The sequence below is a fragment of the Tupaia chinensis genome, unplaced genomic scaffold, assembly GCF_000334495.1.
Source record: "Tupaia chinensis unplaced genomic scaffold, TupChi_1.0 Scaffold000001_1, whole genome shotgun sequence".
Taxonomy (NCBI): Eukaryota; Metazoa; Chordata; class Mammalia; order Scandentia; family Tupaiidae; genus Tupaia; species Tupaia belangeri.
Window position 1 is genome coordinate 2,424,601 of NW_006159427.1, and position 21,273 is coordinate 2,445,873.

Sequence of the window (21,273 nt, forward strand, 5' to 3'; positions counted from 1 at the left end):
CAGCCACCCGAGGACCACTCGGAGAGCATTTCTCCGCAGCCTCTGACCCCATCGCTCACGTAAGTTAGATTATAGGCAAGCAGCCTGTAACATGACTGAAGGGCTACTTTCACAGGCCTGAACCCGTACAAAAAACGACATGTCACTTCTAGAACATGAATATTTAAGATCATCCTCGGGGAAGAGAAGGAAAGTGCAGAAGAGGTGATCTGGTAAACCTGGGTGTGGCTTGCCCTGGGGTGTGGAGGCTCTAGTCACCCAGCAGAGAGCCAGCCGGAAGTGAGGTGCCTCGCCCTGCTGGGAGTCCCTGTGCGGGGCAGCTCAGAGGCCTGGCAGAGGGCTTGGTGCGGGAGCCTGCAGGGGCTCGGTGGCCTCCTGCTGCCTGAGCCTTTGCGTCCTCTGCTGTGATAGAAGGATGTAACTACTACTTTTTAGGGATTCTGTGCAGGTGAGGTGAGAACAGAAAGGGCTGGCTCCACGGCTAGTGCAGGGGTCCCCAACCTCTGAGCCACAGAACGGTCTGGGCCTTATTATTACAATGTAATAATAATAATAATAATAAACTCTACAGTAAATGTAATGCACTTAAATCATCTCAAACCGTTTCTCCAGCACCCCCTTGGTCTGTGGAAAAATTCTGTTCCACTAAACTGGTCCCTAGTACCAAAAAGGTTGGGGATTACTGCCCTAGTGGTTAAGGGAGCTGGATCCTACATACCCAGCTACTTGGTCAAATCCTGTCCACAGAGACTTGAAGATCACACCGGGCACATGTGTGTGCATGCCCAAAATCCCAAAAGAGGGAGAGATGGAGAAGGGATTGTGGCGTGGCCATCTCCTGTGGGGGGTGCTTTCTCCCTCTCGCTCTCTCTTTTCGTCTCACTGTTTCTGGCGAGCACATGCGCCCTCTGGCAAAAAATTTTTAAATACAGTTGTGGGACCAACAGATGGTGTAATGGTTATATCGTTGTACTCCCATGTAGTCAACCGTGGTTTGAATCCTGGATCCGGCGTCTTTAACGTACTCCAGGTGCATATGCATGCATGCCCAAAATCCCAAGAGGAGAATGCAGAAGGGATTGTGGTGTGGCCATCCTCCCAGGGGCTGATTTCTCACTTTCTGTCTCTCTGTCTGTCTCTGTCTCTTCAGCAAGGGCATACACCCTATAGCAAAAATCTCTCTCATAAATAATTAATTGGCTAATTAATGAATTAAATAAAATAGATATACAATCATTTTCTGAACTGGAAAGTTCCCTATACAGAAGAGCGGACTGACATAAAACCAAAAAGCCATATACGTGTGCTGGCCATTTGGACCTGAGAGACTATTGTGTCCTCCTATCTGACTTGGGGCCATCTTCTGGGCCCAGCCAGAACAGCCTGCACAGAAAGGCAACATGAAAAATGAAAGGCCGCCTGGAGCAGCTCCCGAGCCTGCCGGCTGCACATGGGGGGAACGCCCGATGCAGGGTGCACGTTGGGCACGCAGGCCTGGGTGTGGCTGAGCTCTGCCCTGCTGTAGCCACCAGCCACACCTTTTATTTCTCCTTCAGTCAAGATCAGAGAAGCGGAACAGGAAGAACTCTGACACCTAAATAAGTCCCTTCCCGCTAGGAAATTCTGTAATTTTAGACTTCTAGGTTGGGTCAGATTTCGGGCGTGATACTCTTTGGGTGGTGAGTGTAAGAGAATGGGTCCCTGTGGGTGACAAGGGCTGGGAGCTTGGGGGGGACTGTGCTTCCTCTGCGTACTTAGGGCTTATGAAGTTCGCTCCTCCCTGTCACAAGCTCCACTCCCCCTCACAGGCTTCCTGTGTTTGAACTTGCCGGGGACTTTCCTACCTCATGGACTTCGCATTCGCTGTTTCTGCTGCTCCTGGGGTCTTTGACAAACGTCTCCCCGCCTGTCTGCTCCACCCCCAGCACTTCAGCTAGACTCCAGCAGCTCAGGGAGGCTTTTCCTGACCACCCTGCTGCCCCCAAGTATGTGGGGGACTTGAGATGTTCATGGATAAATAGAATAAAGTAGGACCTTATTTTGGTGCAAGATTTTTTTTTTTTTTTGAGAGAGGATTTTTTGTTTTGTTTTGTTTGTTTTTGTCTTAGGGCACATGCCTGCCCTAGAGAAAGACAGAAACAGTGACAGAGAAGGTGAGAAATTACCCCTACCCCCAGGGAGATGGCCACACCACAGTCCCTTCTTCTCCATTCACCTTCCAGGATCTTGGGCATGCATGCACATGTGCCCGGCGTGAATTTCCAGGCGCCGGGTCTGGGACTCAAACCACAGTCGACTATGTGGCAGTCCAGCAATGTAACCTCTATGCCATTTGCTGGCCCCATAAGAAATTCTTGAAATCCATACATAATTTTTCCATAATGCACATTTTCCATGATCCTTTTGAAATCTCATTTACTGGTATGATTAAATATATATATGTATACACACACACACCTATACTTATATAATTTAGTTCACCATAACCCCCCCACCTCCCAGAATGTCAGTTCAAGGAGGACAAAACTACAGAAGAGCCTAGCAGAGAGAGTATGTCAGGGTGTGGTACGTGGAGTTCACGCCAGGGAAGGGACAGGAAGAATTAGCAGGGACTGTCCAGATAGTCCTGGTGGCAGAGGGCGGAGGGAGTGCGACCACATGCAGGGAGAGAGCTAGTTTTGTATGACTCAGGGAACTGAAGACAACAAAGGACTGCTCTACTGAAAGGGGATTCTGGAGTTTCAGATCTAGGCGGTAAAACCATTGAAGGTCACCGTCCAGCTGTGAAGGCCAGTTGGAAGATGTGTAACGCTACACTTCTGAAGGGCCGATCAGTGTGGTGTTGGCGCTATGACAGATGTGCCCGGCGCTGACTGACGGGACAACTCCCAGGCTGGAGTCACCAAGGATGTGAGGGGATTTCCTGAGTGCGGGGAGGGAAGATAAGGTGAATCAGAAGCAGGGGAGATGCTGACTGAGATGTTGGACAGAACGATGGATTGACATGCCAGCATGTTCTGTCTCCCTGCTCAGTCTGTGGGCAGAGGACCATGGGAGGAAGCGCAACCTTCAGGGTCAGGCTGAAAACATTGTTTCTTTGTGATCTCTCTCTGCCCAGTCCTCGTCTAAGGACTGAGGCTGCGAGAAAAATGATCAGACACGGCCATCACCCCAGAAGGACGTGCTATGATGGGGACACTATTAATACATACTGAGGACCTAGAAGGATGAGTCATAGTACCCCCCCCCCCAGCATCAATACCTTCAGTGCATATTCAATAGCTATTTCAGCAAGAATTAAATTGACCTGGACATATTTTGGAGGCCTACCTTTAGCTGCACAGTTTGTTTGTTTTTACCAATAGGCTAAGTTTAGGGGAGAAATAGAAAGTTCATTGCTCGTAGTTCTGTTTGAAGCTTTACCACAAATTCAGATCGTTTTCATTCCAGAGTTTTGTTGAACTCATCTGAAAACTGTGTCTTTAATTACTTTTTTTTTTTTTTCTCCCTCATACCAAAGAATCAGGGCATGAACAAACAAGGGCATAGCCTAGCTTTAAACCTGTTCACTGTTCCATTCTGGAAAACGCCTTCAGCACTGCCAAGACTGAGAGGTTTTAGTTTAGTTAGATTTCTCCTGGGGTGGTGGGGGGCTGGGGGAGATTGACACCGTGAAAGCAAAGAACTGCTTAGGAAGCACACTTTATTCTTGACTGGTCCACAGTAGCTAGGGTGACGCCTAGCACCTATTAGTGCTCAAAAATATTTGTTGACTGACTCACAAACCGAATGTCAATTTCTGGTGAGGACAGAAAATGGGAGACAATGAACCAGAATGGCAGGGTGAGGCGGGGAGATCACAAAATATTAGAACTAGAGGCAAATGAAGAGACCACCTGGTAAGTACTCTCTGCATGCCGGCTCCGTGCCACCGGTTTTCAGAGTTAGTCACTGGTGAGGAAGGTCAATGCTTCTGCCTGGGAGCTAGCCACATCAGCTCAGCCCCTCCGGTACCCCCTCTGGTTGTTTCAAACCATATCCTTTGGGCTTCATTACAGGGAAACTGCCAGTCTGGTACTTGTTACACTGTTTACTTGTTTCTTAATAGCTGTTAATTCGTTTAGCGATAGGACGATAAGGACTTAATTCAGGCTTAATGAGGTCTCGGTCAGTACAAAGGCAAGCCTCAAGTCAAAAACTGAGGATGGCGATGCTTGAATCAAAAAGGCTTATACAGGCAGTCAGCCGCTGTAAATATTTCCCGAGGCACAGATGTTTTTTTCCCTCTCCCTGCACTCTGAAGACTGAGAACAGACCATCAGCAGTATGGGTTTTGCTTCAGTTTCTCAGACAGACATGGGGCTAGAAGGAAAGCTGGTTGAAGCAGTAGGACTTCAATATTGAAACCAGCACTTTCCCTGAATTCAGCTAGAATGTTTGTATGAATACTGTGTTTGGGCCCTGAGAAGATTCATTCAGCCGGGCTGACTTACGGCACTAAATGTCGACCTAACTGTGTTTTCTAATCATACAGAAACGGTTTATGGAATGATACAAAATGGTTTATGAAATCATTTTTAAACTGTCTTTTCCACAGTAATGATACCAGTCCTGTACTACCTTAAACCAAGTGATACGGGCAAGAATTCGCCTATGGGCCTTTACTGTTCTGATGATTTTCCTACCAAATTGCCACTGTAATAAAATGACAGGGTTGTATTTAATTTCTCTTCTTCCACTACCTTCCTTTTTTTTCCCCCCTTTTCACATTAAAACATACTTTATAACATTTCATCATGGGAGAAGACTGTGTAAGTTTCCAGTCGTTGTAATTTAGTTAAACCATAAAATTGTTTCCAGATTACCAACCATGAAATGGAAAGACAATCTTATTTATGAATTTATAAATCAGATAATCTCCCACAAATGAATCTTGAAACCAGAAACACTTTGATGATTACATAGGAGGGAAAAAGTTTTCTCATTACCATGTGTCAAAAGGAATCTATGTTGCACAGTGGTTTCCGCGGAGACGGTGGGGTGCGCATGCGTCGTCCCATCCGTGGTCTGCACATTGCTGTCTGCACCGCGCTCAGGCCCCTCTGGTTCCGGCAGAAGGGAAAAGAATCGCTCCCCTTCTACCGTCATGCTTAAGAGCCTGAACTCTCCCGGAGGGTGTCCAGGGAGCAGCTTCCTGACTCCATATCTCTGACACAACATGTCTCCTTCCCGGTCACCCAGCCGATAACCAAAGAGAGGCCACTGGAAGCACTCACTCCATTTCTCACAGCTCCACAAAGGAGAGCTTAGCGTGGGAGTACCTGGGCTGGAGAGGGGGAAGCTGTGTGGGGGCTGTCTTTACATCCTGTAGCCGTTAGCTGGGGTAAGCACAGGGCAGAAGCCAAGCACCCTCTAAGATGAAGCTAATGCCTCTGACATGTGCAATGCCGGTGGACTCCATGTGGAGGTGACCTGGCCTATGCCCTGACACTGCACCGGTCTAACCGTGAGGATCAGCTGAAGGACAGTCTTCTTGACCTGGAGTGATGCAGGGGCTTCATTTGGTTTTTAACGCTGCTGCCCTCCTTAGCTGGACAAGGTAATGGACACAGTGGACCGACGATCAGAAAGGACCCTGGCTTAGCCCTGACCAGCCTGTGCCCTGCTGGCCCTGGGATGCCAGAACTCACTGTTATTTCCCTCTCCGCACATGCGCCTTTGTGCTCTGCAGTCATGGACGTCCTTGACGTTGGCATTTCTTAGTATTTCATCCTCTGGTGTACTCAGGTAGCCACCCTGCCATCCTGTTACACACTCCAACCCCACAGAATGCTTCAGGCCATCTCCTCACCTAAGCTTCTAGATCCCACAAATGTAGGGCACTTTTAGTAATTGCCAGAAGGCACAGGGACACACCAAAGAGAGAGAGAGAGGAGATGGGGAGAAAGTTCCTCCTGATGGGGCATGGTCAGGCCACTCACTCCTGCTCCTCTCTCTCCATGGTGTCAGGGTGTGGACCCTGCACGTTTTTCAAGCCTCCATGGCTGGGACTTGAACTGTGGTGGGCTGGGCTCCCTGAAACACTACACTGCAAGACTGGCCCCCACTTTTATTTTTCTTTGGAAGCAATATCCTTTGCATTTGCCGAAGATCGAACAAGAGCAGTGAACTAGTACATCTCAAGGTAGCTCTAAATCCAACTCCACTCAGGGTCGTGAGTTCGACTCTAGCACTGTCATGGATGGCACCTCCTGTGGGATGAACGAGGGGCTGCACAGATGTCACCTGGTACCGAGCGGTTCTCATTCATTTCCAAGAGTTTGTGTGGTCTGTGTCTCCCATGCTGGGCGGCATGATCAACTCCCACCCTGTCATTTCACATATGCCATTGCAACTGGGACCAATGAATGTGGAATTTCCAGTGGGTATTTACTAACCTGCTTTCTTCATTTGAATTTCTTACTGATTTTTCTGTTTGACACATGGACTGGCTTATGGCACAGAGGAAGCCACGAACACTGGTATGCCTGAAATGCTCTTCAGCTCACATTTGGCACCCACTGGTGTGTCTAGGCACATTTGCAAAGTTTCTCTGTGGAGGTGCGTTTCCTCGCTCACCATCTGAGATTCCTTGTTGGCCCTCTCAGAGATGATACTCATAATACTCACTTTGTTCGGATGTGCGATCATGAACCATCCTGACTGCATGACCGTATTCAAGAAGCGGCGTATTGGGAACCAGCAGTTAGCGTAATGGCTGTGTTGCTGGACTCCCACATAGTCGACCGCGGTTCACGTCCCGGACCCGGTGGCTTAAAACTCACGTCGGGCGCGTGTGCATGTGTGCGTGCCCAAGATCCCGAGAGGAGAATGGAGGAGAAGGGATTGCGGTGTGACCATCTCCCCTGGGGGGTGATTTCTCGCTTTCTGTCTCTATGTCTCTCTCTGTCTGTCTGGCGAGCGCACGCACCCTATAGCAAAAATCTCTCCCCCCCAAAAAAAGAAGTGGCGTATTGTGACAAATGTATCCAGTTTAAACTATAGTAAAGGCATAGAATTCGTTTTTTGGGGAGAGGTTTTTGCTATAGGGTGCATGTGCTCACCAGACAGAGAGAGACAGAGAGACAGAAAGGGAGAAATCACCGCCCAGGGGGGATGGCCACGCCGCAATCCCTTCTCCTCCATTCTCCTCTTGGGATCTTGGGCACTCACGCACACGCACCCGGCGTGAGTTTTAAGCCACTGGGTCCGGGACGCGAACCGCGGTCGACTACGTGGGAGTCCAGCGACATAGCCATTACGCTAACTGCTGGTCCCAGAAAAGACATAGAATTCTGAAGTCAGAAGCTTGTCATTGAAAACTAAGCTCAGCGCTTCACATGCCGCCCCTGCTTATAGTCCAGCAGCCAGACTCAAGGCACAAAGTGTGGACAAAGTTCCCCTTAAAAATCCTCCTGATGGCCGTGAAGTTCAGGAAATAGATATTCCAGTTTTCAAGAAGCCCAGCGTCGCCAGCTGTTTTGTTTTGTTTCTGGTGATAGGACAGATGGCCTGTCCCTCCACTGAGTACCTGATAAAGTGGTTGGCTTGCATTTAAGAGCCATGGTGTATGAACACGTGGCACGTAGCCCAGAACTCACCGTCACTCACACCACTGGAGGCCCGCAGGACGGAGCCCCTCAGTGAGGCCTGAGGTTCCTTCTGGTGTCTCAAGCTCCTGCTAGGACACCTGCCCCGAGATACAGTGGCAGGACAGGTCCCCACAGCAAACTGTTCTCCCCTCTCTTTTTTTTCACTGTTTCTAACAACAGTAGTCGCTCTGCCCCTCATCCATTATTTTATTGTCCAGTTTTCATTCTCTATGGTGAACCTTGGTCTGAAAACAGATGAGTACAGTACAAGAAGATATTTGAGAAAGAGTCCACATCCCTAGAACTTTTGTTACAGTATACTTATCTTGTTGTTTCTTCCTGTTAATTTGTCAGTCTCTTACTGCGCATAATTTACAAATTACACTTATGGATGTATAGAGAAAAACAATCTATAAGGGTTTGGTACTATCTGTGGTTCCAGGCACCTGTGGTTAAGAGGGGATTACCGCCCAAAGGACACGCGGCCAAACTCCCACGAGGTGACGTGTGCGATGCCCTTCTTCACTTGGTTGCTGTGCTGTGGTTTTAATAATATGTTGAAAATATTTGATGGTCTCTGAAGTGTCCATTGTTTGAGGCCCAGAAATATGAGTAGATTTCCTTTTTGTTTGTTTTTGAGAGATTTTTGCTATAGGGCATGTGCACTCCCTAGAGAGAGACAGAGACAGAAAGCGAGAAATCATCTCTTGGGGGGACAGCCATGCCACAGTCCCTTCTCCTTCATCTTCTTGCGATTTGGGGCATACACGCACATGCACACAAGTGTGAGTTTTAAGCCACAGGGTCCGGGATTTGAATGGCAGTTGACTACGTGGGAGTCCAGCGACGTAACCATTATGCCATCTGCTGGTCCCATGAGCCTATTTCAAATGCCACATGAACCATAATGTAGCATCAGAGAGACCTACAGAGAGAGGTGTACGGTATCTGCACAAAGTCAATACTTAGGAGAACTTTTCATTACTGTCTTGAGATGACCAGCTTGTTCAGGATGTTTCCTGCTTGATCCTATGAGAGCTTCCAGGCTGAATTTCCTACAACATTCGATTGAACATCGTCTATGCCCAAACACTGCTTCTGATCACAGTTTTCCATGATCTTAAGAAGAGACACCAGGGTCCAGCAGGTGGGATAGTGGTTAAGACACTGGACTCCCACATGGCTAACTACGGTTCGAGTCCCAGATCCTGCGGCTTAAAACTCAAGCTGGGCACGTGTGCATGTGTGCCCAAGATCCAAGGAGGAGAATGGAAGAGAAGGGATTATGGCATGACCGTCCCTCCACCCCCAGTGAATGATTTCTTGCTTTCTCTCTCTCTGTCTCTCTGGCGGGTACATACGCCCTAAGCAAACCCCCCCCCCAAAAAAAAAGAGAGAGAGAGAGAGAGAAAGACACCAGTTTGGGGGGCCTGGGGCAAGTGTTACTGCACATTCAACATTCAGCATCTCCATCGTTCATAACAAAGCCAGTCGGCAGCACGCAAGTCCTAGAAGGAGCTCTTTGGGCAGGTGAGATTATGAAAGCAGGGCAGAAAGGCTGAAAAGCACGACACCCAAAAAGAAGTATTTCTCAGGGAGATGCCTTTGCAGTTTTCTAGCAGGCCCCAGCAGATCTACCCAGTGTCATGTCAGTGACATTGCAGGCTTCATATTAAACTCTGGGCACTGGGTCCTGATCTCAGCTGGGGATTTGCAGGCTCTTCACGTCCTGGGCCAGGTTGGGGTGACGTTGGCGGACTACTGGATGGTACCTTTTATAACCCTCGGGCAGATCATTCCCCTTTGAAAACCAGTCTGAAAGTCAATAGAGCTTTAACAAACCATTCTCTTGTTTTACAGAGAGAGGATGCAAGCCATGGAGAAACAGATTGCCAGTTTAACTGGCCTTGTTCAGTCTGCGCTTTTTAAAGGGCCCATTACAAGTAGTAGCAAAGATGCATCTAGGTAAACAGAAGAAAGCAAACCAATGAGGAAATAATTCAGTCTGTTTCTCTTTAATCATTAAGAGAACTCATTCATCCAAATCTGTTTCCTTGTAATCATCTCAAGGCTGAAAATACGCATATCTCTATGAATCATGGCAAGGGGAGGGGGTGTTTGTTTTCTCTTGTTTTGTTGTCCTTCTGTAATTCTTGGTCAAAAGTAACACTTTGGCCCAAGAAGGGTAAACAGGCTTCCCGGTGCATGTGGCTTCATGGACCACTCACTGCGCAGTGCCTGCCACCACCATCCACGCGTGTCCATGTCCGCCATCATCTGAAAGTCACAAGTGTGCCCAGCTGCACCCCAGCACCGGCTGCACACCCGGGAAGCCCTGTCCATCCTGGCCAAGCATGGTGCTGGTGCTCAGATACCTCATTGCTTACTCCCATCACTGCCAGTTGCTTAGCGTTGTTAATGGAAGGGGCAAAAACGAAAGACAGAAAAGGGCATTTTGAAAACTTACAGCCGACTCTCTCTTTCTTTTATCAGCGAGAAAATGATGAAAACCACAGCCAGCAGAAGCCACACTGACGGTGCAGGTACGTACGTGACCTCTGAGCTCCAGAAGGCCTTCAGGCACCCTCCTCTGCCCCCCTCCTCCGTGCTGTTTCAGAAGTATTTAGCCCTTCCCTCAGTCACTTACTCCTTGGGAGTTCAGAGGCTTCCCAGATAAGTCCTCACCCTCTCACACTTTCCATGCTAATGCCGAAGTTCCAGATTGAGTCACTCACTCAGGAAGCAGGCACTCATCTCACCTCAGCGCTGTTCACTCACTCTCTCACTCATTCACACATTACTGTTCATCCGTATGGCCACACACCTAAGAAACACATGCTGGGTGCTGGGCACGGACGGCGGGGATGGAGGCTGTCATTCTGATACGGGACTGCCTGCCCAGACTTAGCCACTTGTGGCTAAGGTGGATATGCGACACGCAATTTTACATGTGTTGAGTGTTGAGACATGCAAGAAAATCGTTTACACAGGGCTGGCCTACCCTGAGGAAGGGCAGGCACAAACTGAGGCTTGCCGGACGAGTAGGACTCAGGGCAGGGTGAAGGTGAAGAGCTGCCCAGGTGGAGGGAATTCCGATGTTCTAAGTGCCCATTGCAGCCACTGCAAGGTTCTGCGAGGGACATCAGCCTGCTGCAGTAGATGCACCGAGAGAAGGGGGAGTTAAGAGGTTGAATCCCACCTGGCCAACTTCACAGTTGGGCGTACCAGACCTGGCAGCTTGAAGAATATGCTGGGCATGTGTGTCTGTGTGCCAAAGGTCCCAGGAGGAGAATGGAGGAGAGGGGATTGCAGCATGGCCATCCCCCTCCTAGGGTGGGGTGGGGTGTTATCTCTCTTTCTTCCTCCCTCTTTCTCATTCTTTCTGTCCCTAGGGAGCATACATGCCCTACAGCAAACAAACGAACCAAAAAATGATCATGGAAAGTAGAACTAAAATATAAATTGACTTTAGTGCAAAAAAAATTTTTTTTTGAGCCCATGCATAGTTTTTTTATAATATGCATTTGCCTTGACCTTTTCGAAGATCCTGCCTATTTGACGCACATCTCATCTGCAGGTCCAGGGCAGGCGTCTCTCCAGGTGAAGTGTCCCCTCCCATCTAGTTAGAAATAGAAATCAGAAGCAGGAAACAGGTTCAGATGCTCTAATAAATTCCACAGGAAGCACGTGTCAAGTCGAGTGAAATCCCTTTTGTGGGGAAAACCCATGTCCAGTTTTGTGTGGTGTGGTAGACTGGACAGACTTGGGGACGGAAGCGAAGGCCTCTTTCCATCCTGTTCTGCTCAGAGGCCAAGCGCAGTGTAGCCGCACAGCCAACGGGCCCCTCTTCTGTGATCCCGATCCTGATGGGTGTACTGCTTTACTTAGAAATCAGCCAGTGGCCTTGGCCAAAGCCAGACAATTATTTCAGAGAAATCGCTAAACATGCCTTCAGAGTAATTGCCAGTTCATTTTAGAAATAATCATTCACTCATTCTTTTCTTATTTATGGTAAGCTTAGGAAACTGCAGAATACTAAAACCTTCCAGCCCTCTGAAATCCATTGTCAAAATGATTAGTATCCACCACCATTGTTCTAATCAATGCGTACGTGCTTCTTCGTGTTCTCCTTCTGTTCCTTTTCATTTTTGTGGAATAGTAATAATAGACATTTGGAGTTGCTTCTTGTGTGCCAGGCTGTTCTGGGTGTTTTGGGTGTGTTCTCCATCCACTCCTAACACTTCCTCCGGGGCTAGATGGGTGCGGATTTTATTCCTTCGTTCCAGATGAGGAAACTGAACACACGTCCACAGGCAGGACACATCGCAACCATGCTCGCACCCCTGTCATTTCATTTCAGTCTTTCATTTTAAGAAATTCCTGTCCCTTTAAAGATTTACGTTGATTATTTCATTGTTTTTGAAAATGCTTATTACTGTCTCTTATTTTTTGGCACGGAGCAAGGAACAAGCATAATTTCCTAGATATAGATCCCAAAGTGGATTCAGTAAGTCCAAAGGGACAAACAGTTCAGTAGCTCTGACGACAGGCTCCCAGCCTTCCCTTCTGAAAGGCTAAGCTGGTTTGAGGCCCCCAGCAAAGTGCACATTACCTGCTCCCAGAGTCTCTGCTGAGTTTGGTCTTTCTCATTCTAATGGGGCAGGGCTAGACATTGTCCCCAGGGGCCTAGTTACCATAGCAACCTTGTACAAGCACACAAGATATATGAATTGTTTTGGCATCCTAGGAAGTAAGCTACAGGACAGGAAGTGTTATCCCTGTACAAACAGGATTGTAGAGAAGTCAAGGAATTCCTCTGGCCAAGGATAAACGCGAGAAAGGAAAACTGCTCTTCCTGTTACTTCAGGAATATGTACGGAGTTGAATATAAATATTAAGAGAACAAAAGGACCCTCCCATCCCAAAGGCACGCCTGTGTGTTTTACACTGTGCATTATATTATTTAACACACGTAACACTATAAGGAAGATGGTGTTATCTTTATTTTAAATGGAAGGAAGATAAAGCTCAGAGAGTTTGAGTCACTCATCCAAAGCCACACAGCTAGTAAGAATGACAGCCGGCCTAGCCAACCCATGAACCATGTTCTTTCTATCACAAGATACAGTAAATTCACATCAAATGTGCACTTAATAAGACTTGTGTTAAGATATAACTGACCAGGGCCGGCAGGTGGCATAGTGGTTAAGGTACTGAACTGCTATGTGGCTGACCTCAGTTCGAGTCCTAGATCCAGCAGCTTGAAACTCGCACCAGGTATGTGTGTATGTGTGCCCAGAATCGAAAAGGAAAATGGAGGAGAAGAGATTCCTACGTGGCCAGTAGCTCTGACGATCCTGGCAGGCAGGGGCGGGGGTGTTATTTCTCGCTTTCTCTCTCCCTGTCTCTCCGTCTCTCCAGGAAGCACATCCACTCTGTAGCAAAAGCTCTCATAAATAAATAAAAAGATACGACTGACCCAAAGGTGAAGTACAAGAAAGCAAAAAGGTTCTGAGGACAAACTGTATGTGGAAGTGCCTCTTCTCACCAGGCTAGGCCTATGGGGAAAACCCGTGGCCCCCACCCCCCCACATGTGGGTGTGGAAAACTGCCAGTCCATTGTGATCCCCTCAGAATAGTTGGCCTTGAAGGCTCGGAGCTCCGTCCACAGCTGCGGTTCGTGGGAATGCTGTAGGGTGTTCTTGTACTTAGGACCTGCACGGTTGGAGAATGGTCCAAAATCATTGTAGAGGCGCCAAGTCATGCTGTTTGAGGGTGATTTTGACCTGAGGAGTGGGTACACCTGGAAGTGGGTCAGCCCTACACAAACAGGATTGTAGAGAAGTCAAGGAATTCCTCTGGCCAAGGATAAACGCGAGAAAGGAAAACTGCTCTTCCTGTTACTTCAGGAATATGTACGGAGTTGAATATAAATATTAAGAGAACAAAAGGACCCTCCCATCCCAAAGGCACGCCTGTGTGTTTTACACTGTGCATTATATTATTTAACACACGTAACACTATAAGGAAGATGGTGTTATCTTTATTTTAAATGGAAGGAAGATAAAGCTCAGAGAGTTTGAGTCACTCATCCAAAGCCACACAGCTAGTAAGAATGACAGCCGGCCTAGCCAACCCATGAACCATGTTCTTTCTATCACAAGATACAGTAAATTCACATCAAATGTGCACTTAATAAGACTTGTGTTAAGATATAACTGACCAGGGCCGGCAGGTGGCATAGTGGTTAAGGTACTGAACTGCTATGTGGCTGACCTCAGTTCGAGTCCTAGATCCAGCAGCTTGAAACTCGCACCAGGTATGTGTGTATGTGTGCCCAGAATCGAAAAGGAAAATGGAGGAGAAGAGATTCCTACGTGGCCAGTAGCTCTGACGATCCTGGCAGGCAGGGGCGGGGGTGTTATTTCTCGCTTTCTCTCTCCCTGTCTCTCCGTCTCTCCAGGAAGCACATCCACTCTGTAGCAAAAGCTCTCATAAATAAATAAAAAGATACGACTGACCCAAAGGTGAAGTACAAGAAAGCAAAAAGGTTCTGAGGACAAACTGTATGTGGAAGTGCCTCTTCTCACCAGGCTAGGCCTATGGGGAAAACCCGTGGCCCCCACCCCCCCACATGTGGGTGTGGAAAACTGCCAGTCCATTGTGATCCCCTCAGAATAGTTGGCCTTGAAGGCTCGGAGCTCCGTCCACAGCTGCGGTTCGTGGGAATGCTGTAGGGTGTTCTTGTACTTAGGACCTGCACGGTTGGAGAATGGTCCAAAATCATTGTAGAGGCGCCAAGTCATGCTGTTTGAGGGTGATTTTGACCTGAGGAGTGGGTACACCTGGAAGTGGGTCAGAACCAGGATGAAAGGTAATGATGTGAGTTCCTAAGTTCCCTGCAAGTTCACTGTCTGGTCTGCTGGAGTTTCTTTGTGAATCCCTTAAAACGTCTTCTATGATGCCCTGACATCCCCACGGGGGTCCTTAGCAGGCTGGCAGCAGCTCTGTCCGAGTCACCAAGGAGGAGAGCTTGGTGTGCTGTCCGCTGCTGGCACTGCTGAGGCCAGGTGTGAGGACGCCAGGGACTGCTCCCTTACTGGCACGTCACCACTGCCAATGGCACCAGTTCTGCAGAGACTTTGCTTGGTACCTGCTGGGGAAGGAAATCCTCTGCTGGTTGTTGAGCCGAGAGGGAAGATGGGCCACCAGTTGTGACAGCTCCAGGAAGTGAAGATACCTAACAGGGTTCTGTCCTGTCATGCCAGCCCATCCTGTCCCGAAGCTTCTCTTTTTCTCTTTATAGGAAAGAGAACTGAGTAAGTGTGTGTGTGTGTGTGTGTATGTGTGTGTGCGCGCGCACGCGTGCATGTAATGTGGGCCTGTTCCCATAAAATTGCATTTTCCTAAAAAGGAAACAGGTTTAAACAAACCTTACCCTTTGCTTATAATTCCTGCCCAAGGTTCTTTTTTTTTTTTTTTTTTTTGAGAGAGAGAGAAAGAGAGATTTTTGCTATTGGGCACATGTGCTTGCTAGAGAGACAGAAAGCAAGAAATCACCCTCTAGGGGGGATGGCCACACTGCAATCCCTTCTCCTCTATTCTCCTCTCAGAATCTTGGACATGGACCCACACAGTCCTGGCATGAGTTTTAAGTCATCAGGTCCAGGGCTCAAACTGTGGTAGACTACATAGGAGGCCAGTGACGTAACTAGTATGCCATCTGCTGGTCCCTCCTGGGGTTCTTTTTGAGTCATTTTGAAAGCAAACTTCTTCAGATCAGGCCATTTTCTGATGGACTTTATGAAATCCATGAGGATTATTTATGCTGAACTCAAGGAGTAGAAGCTTGGTGCCAGTAGGTGGTGTGGTGGTTAAGGTGCTAGATTCCAACATGACCAATCAAGGTTCAAGTCCCAGACCGGGCGGCTTGCTTTCTTTTTCTCTCTCTCCCTCCCTCTCTTTTTCTGGTGAGTGCACATGCCCTATACCCGATTTTAAAATAATAATAAACAAAATAAAATAAATAATTATTTTTTAAAAGTTTATGGCAGCTAGAAAACAAGTTAGGAATTTCTTTCTGGTGCTTTTTCTGATTTCACTCCTGAAAAAATTTCACGCCATGCCTTGTCTTCTTCCTAAGGAGATGTGTACACAGGTCCTGCTGCTTTCAGCTTAGAAAATCTAAAGATTAAGAGTGCACCCCACTTCTCCTTAGATTTCCTGGTGACGGGCAGATCTCTACCCAGAAGTAAAGTCTGTGCCATGCAGAAAATAGTCACAAAAGCATTCTCTAGTGGGTCCTAGACTTCTTGTTTATTTGTTTGCTAAAGAGATGTGTACCCACTAGAGAGAGATGAGGTAGTCCTGGAGGGGAAACTAAAGTACCCCCAGGGGGATTGGAGATTGGCCACACTACAATCCCTTTCCCATCCTCTTCTTGGGATTTTGGGTATGCACACACAGGCTCCCAGTGTGTTTTTCCAAGCCACCACATCTGGGACTCAAACCACACCCTTGGCCATGTGGTATCCAGCTCCCTTAAGTACCACATCACCTGCTGGCCCAGGTCCATGCCTTGTAGGAGTGCCTTTTCTGTTACAGTATCACAGGTAGTCACTATGAAGATTTAAAAATACAAAGAATATTGGGGTTATTGGAAAAGCAATGGTGCATTTTTGCAATGGATGGCACTAGTTCATTTTTAGAAGTACTAGAGTCATTCGCATCTGTTATTGCTGTGCCATTTGACAGCTGACAGTTCTAGCTTCGTTCTGGAAAAAAAAAATCGAGCAATTTGGTTGAGTTTTCGAGATTTCACAACAAACTGAAGATGGGAGACCAAACTGCATTTTGGCCATATTTTATTGTTTTACTTCCATAAAGGGAAAAACACACATCAAGCTCGTGAAAAGTTGTGTATGGTATATAGTGACAATGCTCTATAAGAACGGCAGTGCCAGTGATGGTTCAGAGTCCCAGGCTGCTGATTTTGATCTCAACGGCACGCCTTAGTCAGGGAGGTCCACTGAGGTTGAGAATGACAGAATAAAGCATTGATTCCATCAAACCCACGTTACACAGCTCAGGAGATGGCAGAAACATTGAGCATCCGTCATGCAAGCACTCACAGCCACCTGAAGAAGCTGGGAGACGTAAGCAAGCTCCATACTTGGGCTCCTCTTTAACTCAAAGAAGTTCGTTTGATGGCGCATATGACCTCTGCGATACGCTCATGAAGCGTGAGGAAAATGATCCTTCTCTGGTGATGAGAGGTAGATTGCTTTCAACAATGGGGTGTGCAAACAGTCTTGATCTCCACATGATGATTAACCCCAAATGACACTGACAGCAGACATTCATCAGAGGATGCTCATGCTCTCAATGTGGGCTTTTAAAGGTGGCGTGTTTGCGAGCTCCCACCAAGGAAGCAAACAGTCGGTGTGAATGTGTACTGTGGGCAGCTGGACAGTTTGAACAAATCCATCATCCGGAAACGTCCAGAGCTCGTTGATTGTAGAGTCGTGTTCCATCATGACAAAACGAGATCACACGCAAGTCTACTCCTCTGTCAAATATCACTGGCGCTGGCTGGTCTGTGTTCCCACACCCACCACACTCGCCTGACCTCGTGCCATCAGACATCCACTTGTTTCGCTCCCTTCAAATTCCTAACGTGGTGTAACATTCAATTCAGGTGAGGCTGTAAATCAGCACCTTATTCAGTTTTTCACCAATAAAGACTGGTCCTTCTATGAACAAGGAATTATGAGGCTCACTGAAAGCTGGCAAAAGGTTATTGAACAAAACTAATGATCTTTGTTCTTTCTATATTAATAAGTAAATGACCTTTGAAAAACATAGAAAAGTATGTTCTTTTCTGGCAACCTGTTAGAAATAAAAAAATATAAAACTTTGAGGCCAGCAGGTGGCATGGTGGTTAAGGTGCTAGACTCCCACATGACTGACCGTGGTGTGCATCCCAGACCTGGCAGCTCGCTTTCTCACTTTCACTCTCGCTCTCTCTCTTTCTCTCTATCTCTCTCAGTTGAATTAATAACAATAATAATCATAATAAATCTTTAAAATATATATAAAGTCTATATGACTTACCACAAGCTGAAGAGGGTTAACACTTCATTATATAGACTAACTTTTCTCTGTGGAAATCTGTATGATTAAGAAGATACCTAAAACAGATGATGGCTAGATGATTGAAGATATGCAGATAGATAGGTGATAAATAGATGATAGGCAGAGGTAAATAGATGATAGGCAGTTAGGTGAGAATATAGAAAGTCACTTTTTTTTTTTTCAGTTGTCAGAGGTCACATGTGCTTGCCAGAGAGACAGTGTGTTTGAGTTATCATGGGACATGGTCACCTCCCAATGGGACATGGTCACCCACAATCCCATCCTCATTTCTCCATCCTGCTGACACACTTGGCATGTTTTTCAAGCCACCAGAGCCAGGATTTGAACCATGGTTGGCCATGCAGAATCTGGTTCCTTTAACCTCTGTGCCATAGGGCCAGCCTGAGCTGCTGCTTTTTTTCTTTATTTTTTGTTTTGAGAGATTTTTGCTGGAGGGTGCATGTGCTTGACAGAGAGACTGAAAGTAAGAAATCATCCCCCAGAGGGAATGTCCATGCTGCAATCCCTTCTCCTTCATTCTCCTCTCAGAATTTTGGGCACACATTCACCTGAGCCTGACATGAGTTTCAAGCCACCGGGTCCGGGACTTAGACCGCGATGGCCTATGTGGGAGCCTTAACTACTCCACCACCTGCCGGCCCCAGGTGTTAGCTTCTTGGGAGACTGACTGATGGATTGATGGAGAGGTGACATACAGACAGGTGATGGACAGACTGGCAGGTAGCAGGGGCATAGACAGCTTCCTTCACCCAGCGTCAGGCTGTATGTGCTGCCCTGCGTTCTTATAGCACTAACTTCCAGAACGGTTTTCAGACAGCATCCTAGAACACTGTATGGTCTATGTTCTGTTTGACAATGACAGAAATGGGCATTTTTTAGAGTCACCAATAATTGTATAGGGTGGGGCTCAGAGCTTAGACTCTCCTTCTGGACATTCTTAGGTACTTTGCTCTTTGTTCTCGTAGGTGCTCCCCACATTTCTGGCGGGAAGACTCTCAGTGCCCTGGAGTCCACAGGGCCGCCCAGCCAGCCCCTGCCTGCTGGCACCTCAGCTGTGCACCTGAGCCTGCGGGACATGAGGCGGAACGTGGCTGAACTCCGGCTCCAGCTGCAGCAGATGCGACAGCTCCAGGTACACACCGGGCTTTCACGGATCGTGCTCCCTTAGCCGCCCTCAACAGCCTTCTCCCACACCCCTACCCCTCTTTCTTTCCCTGAGCTCTCTATAGCACACTGTCCTGGGCTAAAGAAGGCCCCAGAGAAGAGAGCAGAAAAGGCCCAGCTTCTGCTCACATGTGACCGCAGTCAGCCTGTAACTAGTCTCTAAACTGTGCTTGCTTTTTTTTTTTTTCTTCTTTAAAAAAATGTTGCCAGCTGGCATTTACCCCTGCAGGAAAGACACGCCCAGGCCTAGGGGCTGGAGGAGGAAGAATGTGCCCCCCATGGGGCAGAGTCATACCACAGTACCTCTCCACTTCTCCTTTAGGGATTTTGGGCACACACACACATGCACCCCGTGTGTCTCTGGGACTCGGACCTCACAGTGGGGCCTGTGGGATCCAGCTGCCTTAACCGCCATGCCGTGGGCTGGCCCACTGTGCATGCTTTTATACACGAAGAAACTATTCAGCATCTGTTTTTGGAGGCGAAGTAAAAGGAGAGGAGCCCTGTAGAGCATTCTAGCAGCCGGCTAAGGCCACCTGCTTCCAGAATTTAGGCTGCTTTGTCCTCCCAATGAGCGGGTGAAAAGGTGTGATAGTCAGCCCAGTTTCTTTTTGGGGGGTGCAAGGAATTGTGATGTATTTTGAACTGAGTTTAGAATAGAATGTTAATTCATAAGGGAAAAAAGCCATCATGATGATTTGTTGAGAAAAACATCTACTTTATTTGCATTGTGTGTTCCATATTTTCCTCACCCTCTCCCATCATTAAGGAATATATGAACTGTATGGGAACCAAACAGGAGGGAAAATGACCCTGCATGTCACAAATCTTGGTCAACAGATCTCATAATCCTGCCCAGGCAGAATCAGCTCTCTGTCGGGTGGGTAACAGGAGCTGACTGGCACCTCTCCTTATGAGATCATGTTTGCTTCGTGAGTCAGCCTCCCTGCCTTTGGTGACCAGGCGGACACTGAGGTGGTGGTGCTGACTTAGACGCTGCCCAGGCATCCTCCCCAGTGTCACAAAGCTGGTAATCTAGGGTCCGGAGAGTAGTGCAGCAACAGTGCAGCCGGACCCCCGTGGGAAAAGTCCTGGCTTCCCATCCTGCTACCTTATGTGTGCCGGGCAGGTTGGCTGAGGCTAGAGATTGTGGCAAGAAGCCCCTGATGGGAGGGTGTGTCTCTCTCTCTATTTCTCTCTCTCTTAGGGAAGAAATAAATGTAGTTTCAAAAAACAAAACACAACATAAAAAACAGAGCCTAGCTTACGTCGCTGACCTCCCACATGACCGACCGTGGTTTGAGTCTCGGACCTGACAGCTTGAAACTCACGCTGGGCACATATGCCCAAAATCCCAAGAGGAAGTGGAGGAGAAGGGATTGCGGCATGGGTCATCCCTCTTGGGGAGTAATTTCTTGCTTCCTGTCTTTCTGGCAAGTGCACACACCCCATAGCAAAAATCTCTCTTAAAAAATAAATAAAAATAAAAACAAAAACAGACCTCTCAATTTAAACATATGTAAGCAGTGAACACTCCCAGGAGCCTGAGACAGCGGTGCAGCCATGGCGTCCTCAGTAGCCAGTGGAGTCAACCTCCCGCGCCTGTGAGACAGGGCTTCGAATTGCAGCTCTTCTCTCCCTTCAGCACATCACTGACATGAGCCCTATGTTTTTCCACCAACTAATTAAGGCTAATAAAACTATTTTCTCTTGCCCTCTGCCTACCAGAGAACAGACAGAGGGCATCTGGTTTGAGAGACCTGCCCTAGCCCTGGCTTGAGTCACGAGGGCAGAAAGGAGAGATCACGCCACTTCATGTGCTGATCTCCAAGGACCGCTGTCTTTAGGGCAACGCCCAGGCTCCTCGCACATCCAACGCAAATTCCTTTAAATCCTCTTCTGAATCATGCCATCTGTGAAATTCTACAACCTTTGCATTAGCTTCTCTCGCTTTGCAATTTTTAAAGGCACTTGGCAATGACATGAAGTGTGCAGCTGGGCTGAGCTTGAATGTAGGGGTGACAAGGTCACGTGTCTTCAGTGCCCAGGCAGTAACTCCACGATCGAAGTAGAGGGACACTGGCAAAGCGACCCCGTCAGAGGACATCGACCACTCCATTCCAGCTGTCGCTTACCCTGACAGAGTCCAGTGTGTCTAGATGTTTCAGTATTTCGAAGGAATCTGGAAATATCAGTTTCATGTGAAATATCTCTACTTCAAAAATTGGAAAGCAATTAAAACCAAATTATTAGCACTCTGCCTGTCTGAGACAGTTGGTGGGCTTCCAGGTTCTCATCTGGGTTGTTGGGTAAGTCTCCTGTG

General features: G+C 47.7%; 1 protein-coding gene across 1 annotated transcript in view; it reads left to right on the forward strand.

Annotated features, from left to right (window-relative positions):
• Positions 1-21,273, forward strand: part of KIAA1217 (KIAA1217 ortholog) — a gene marked incomplete in the record, with an annotated part of 421,704 nt that overhangs the window by 354,313 nt on the left and 46,118 nt on the right. Inside the window, 2 exon segments of the mRNA XM_027771604.1 lie at positions 10,125-10,174; positions 18,752-18,918. Of these exon segments, the coding sequence (XP_027627405.1) occupies positions 10,125-10,174; positions 18,752-18,918 (217 nt within the window).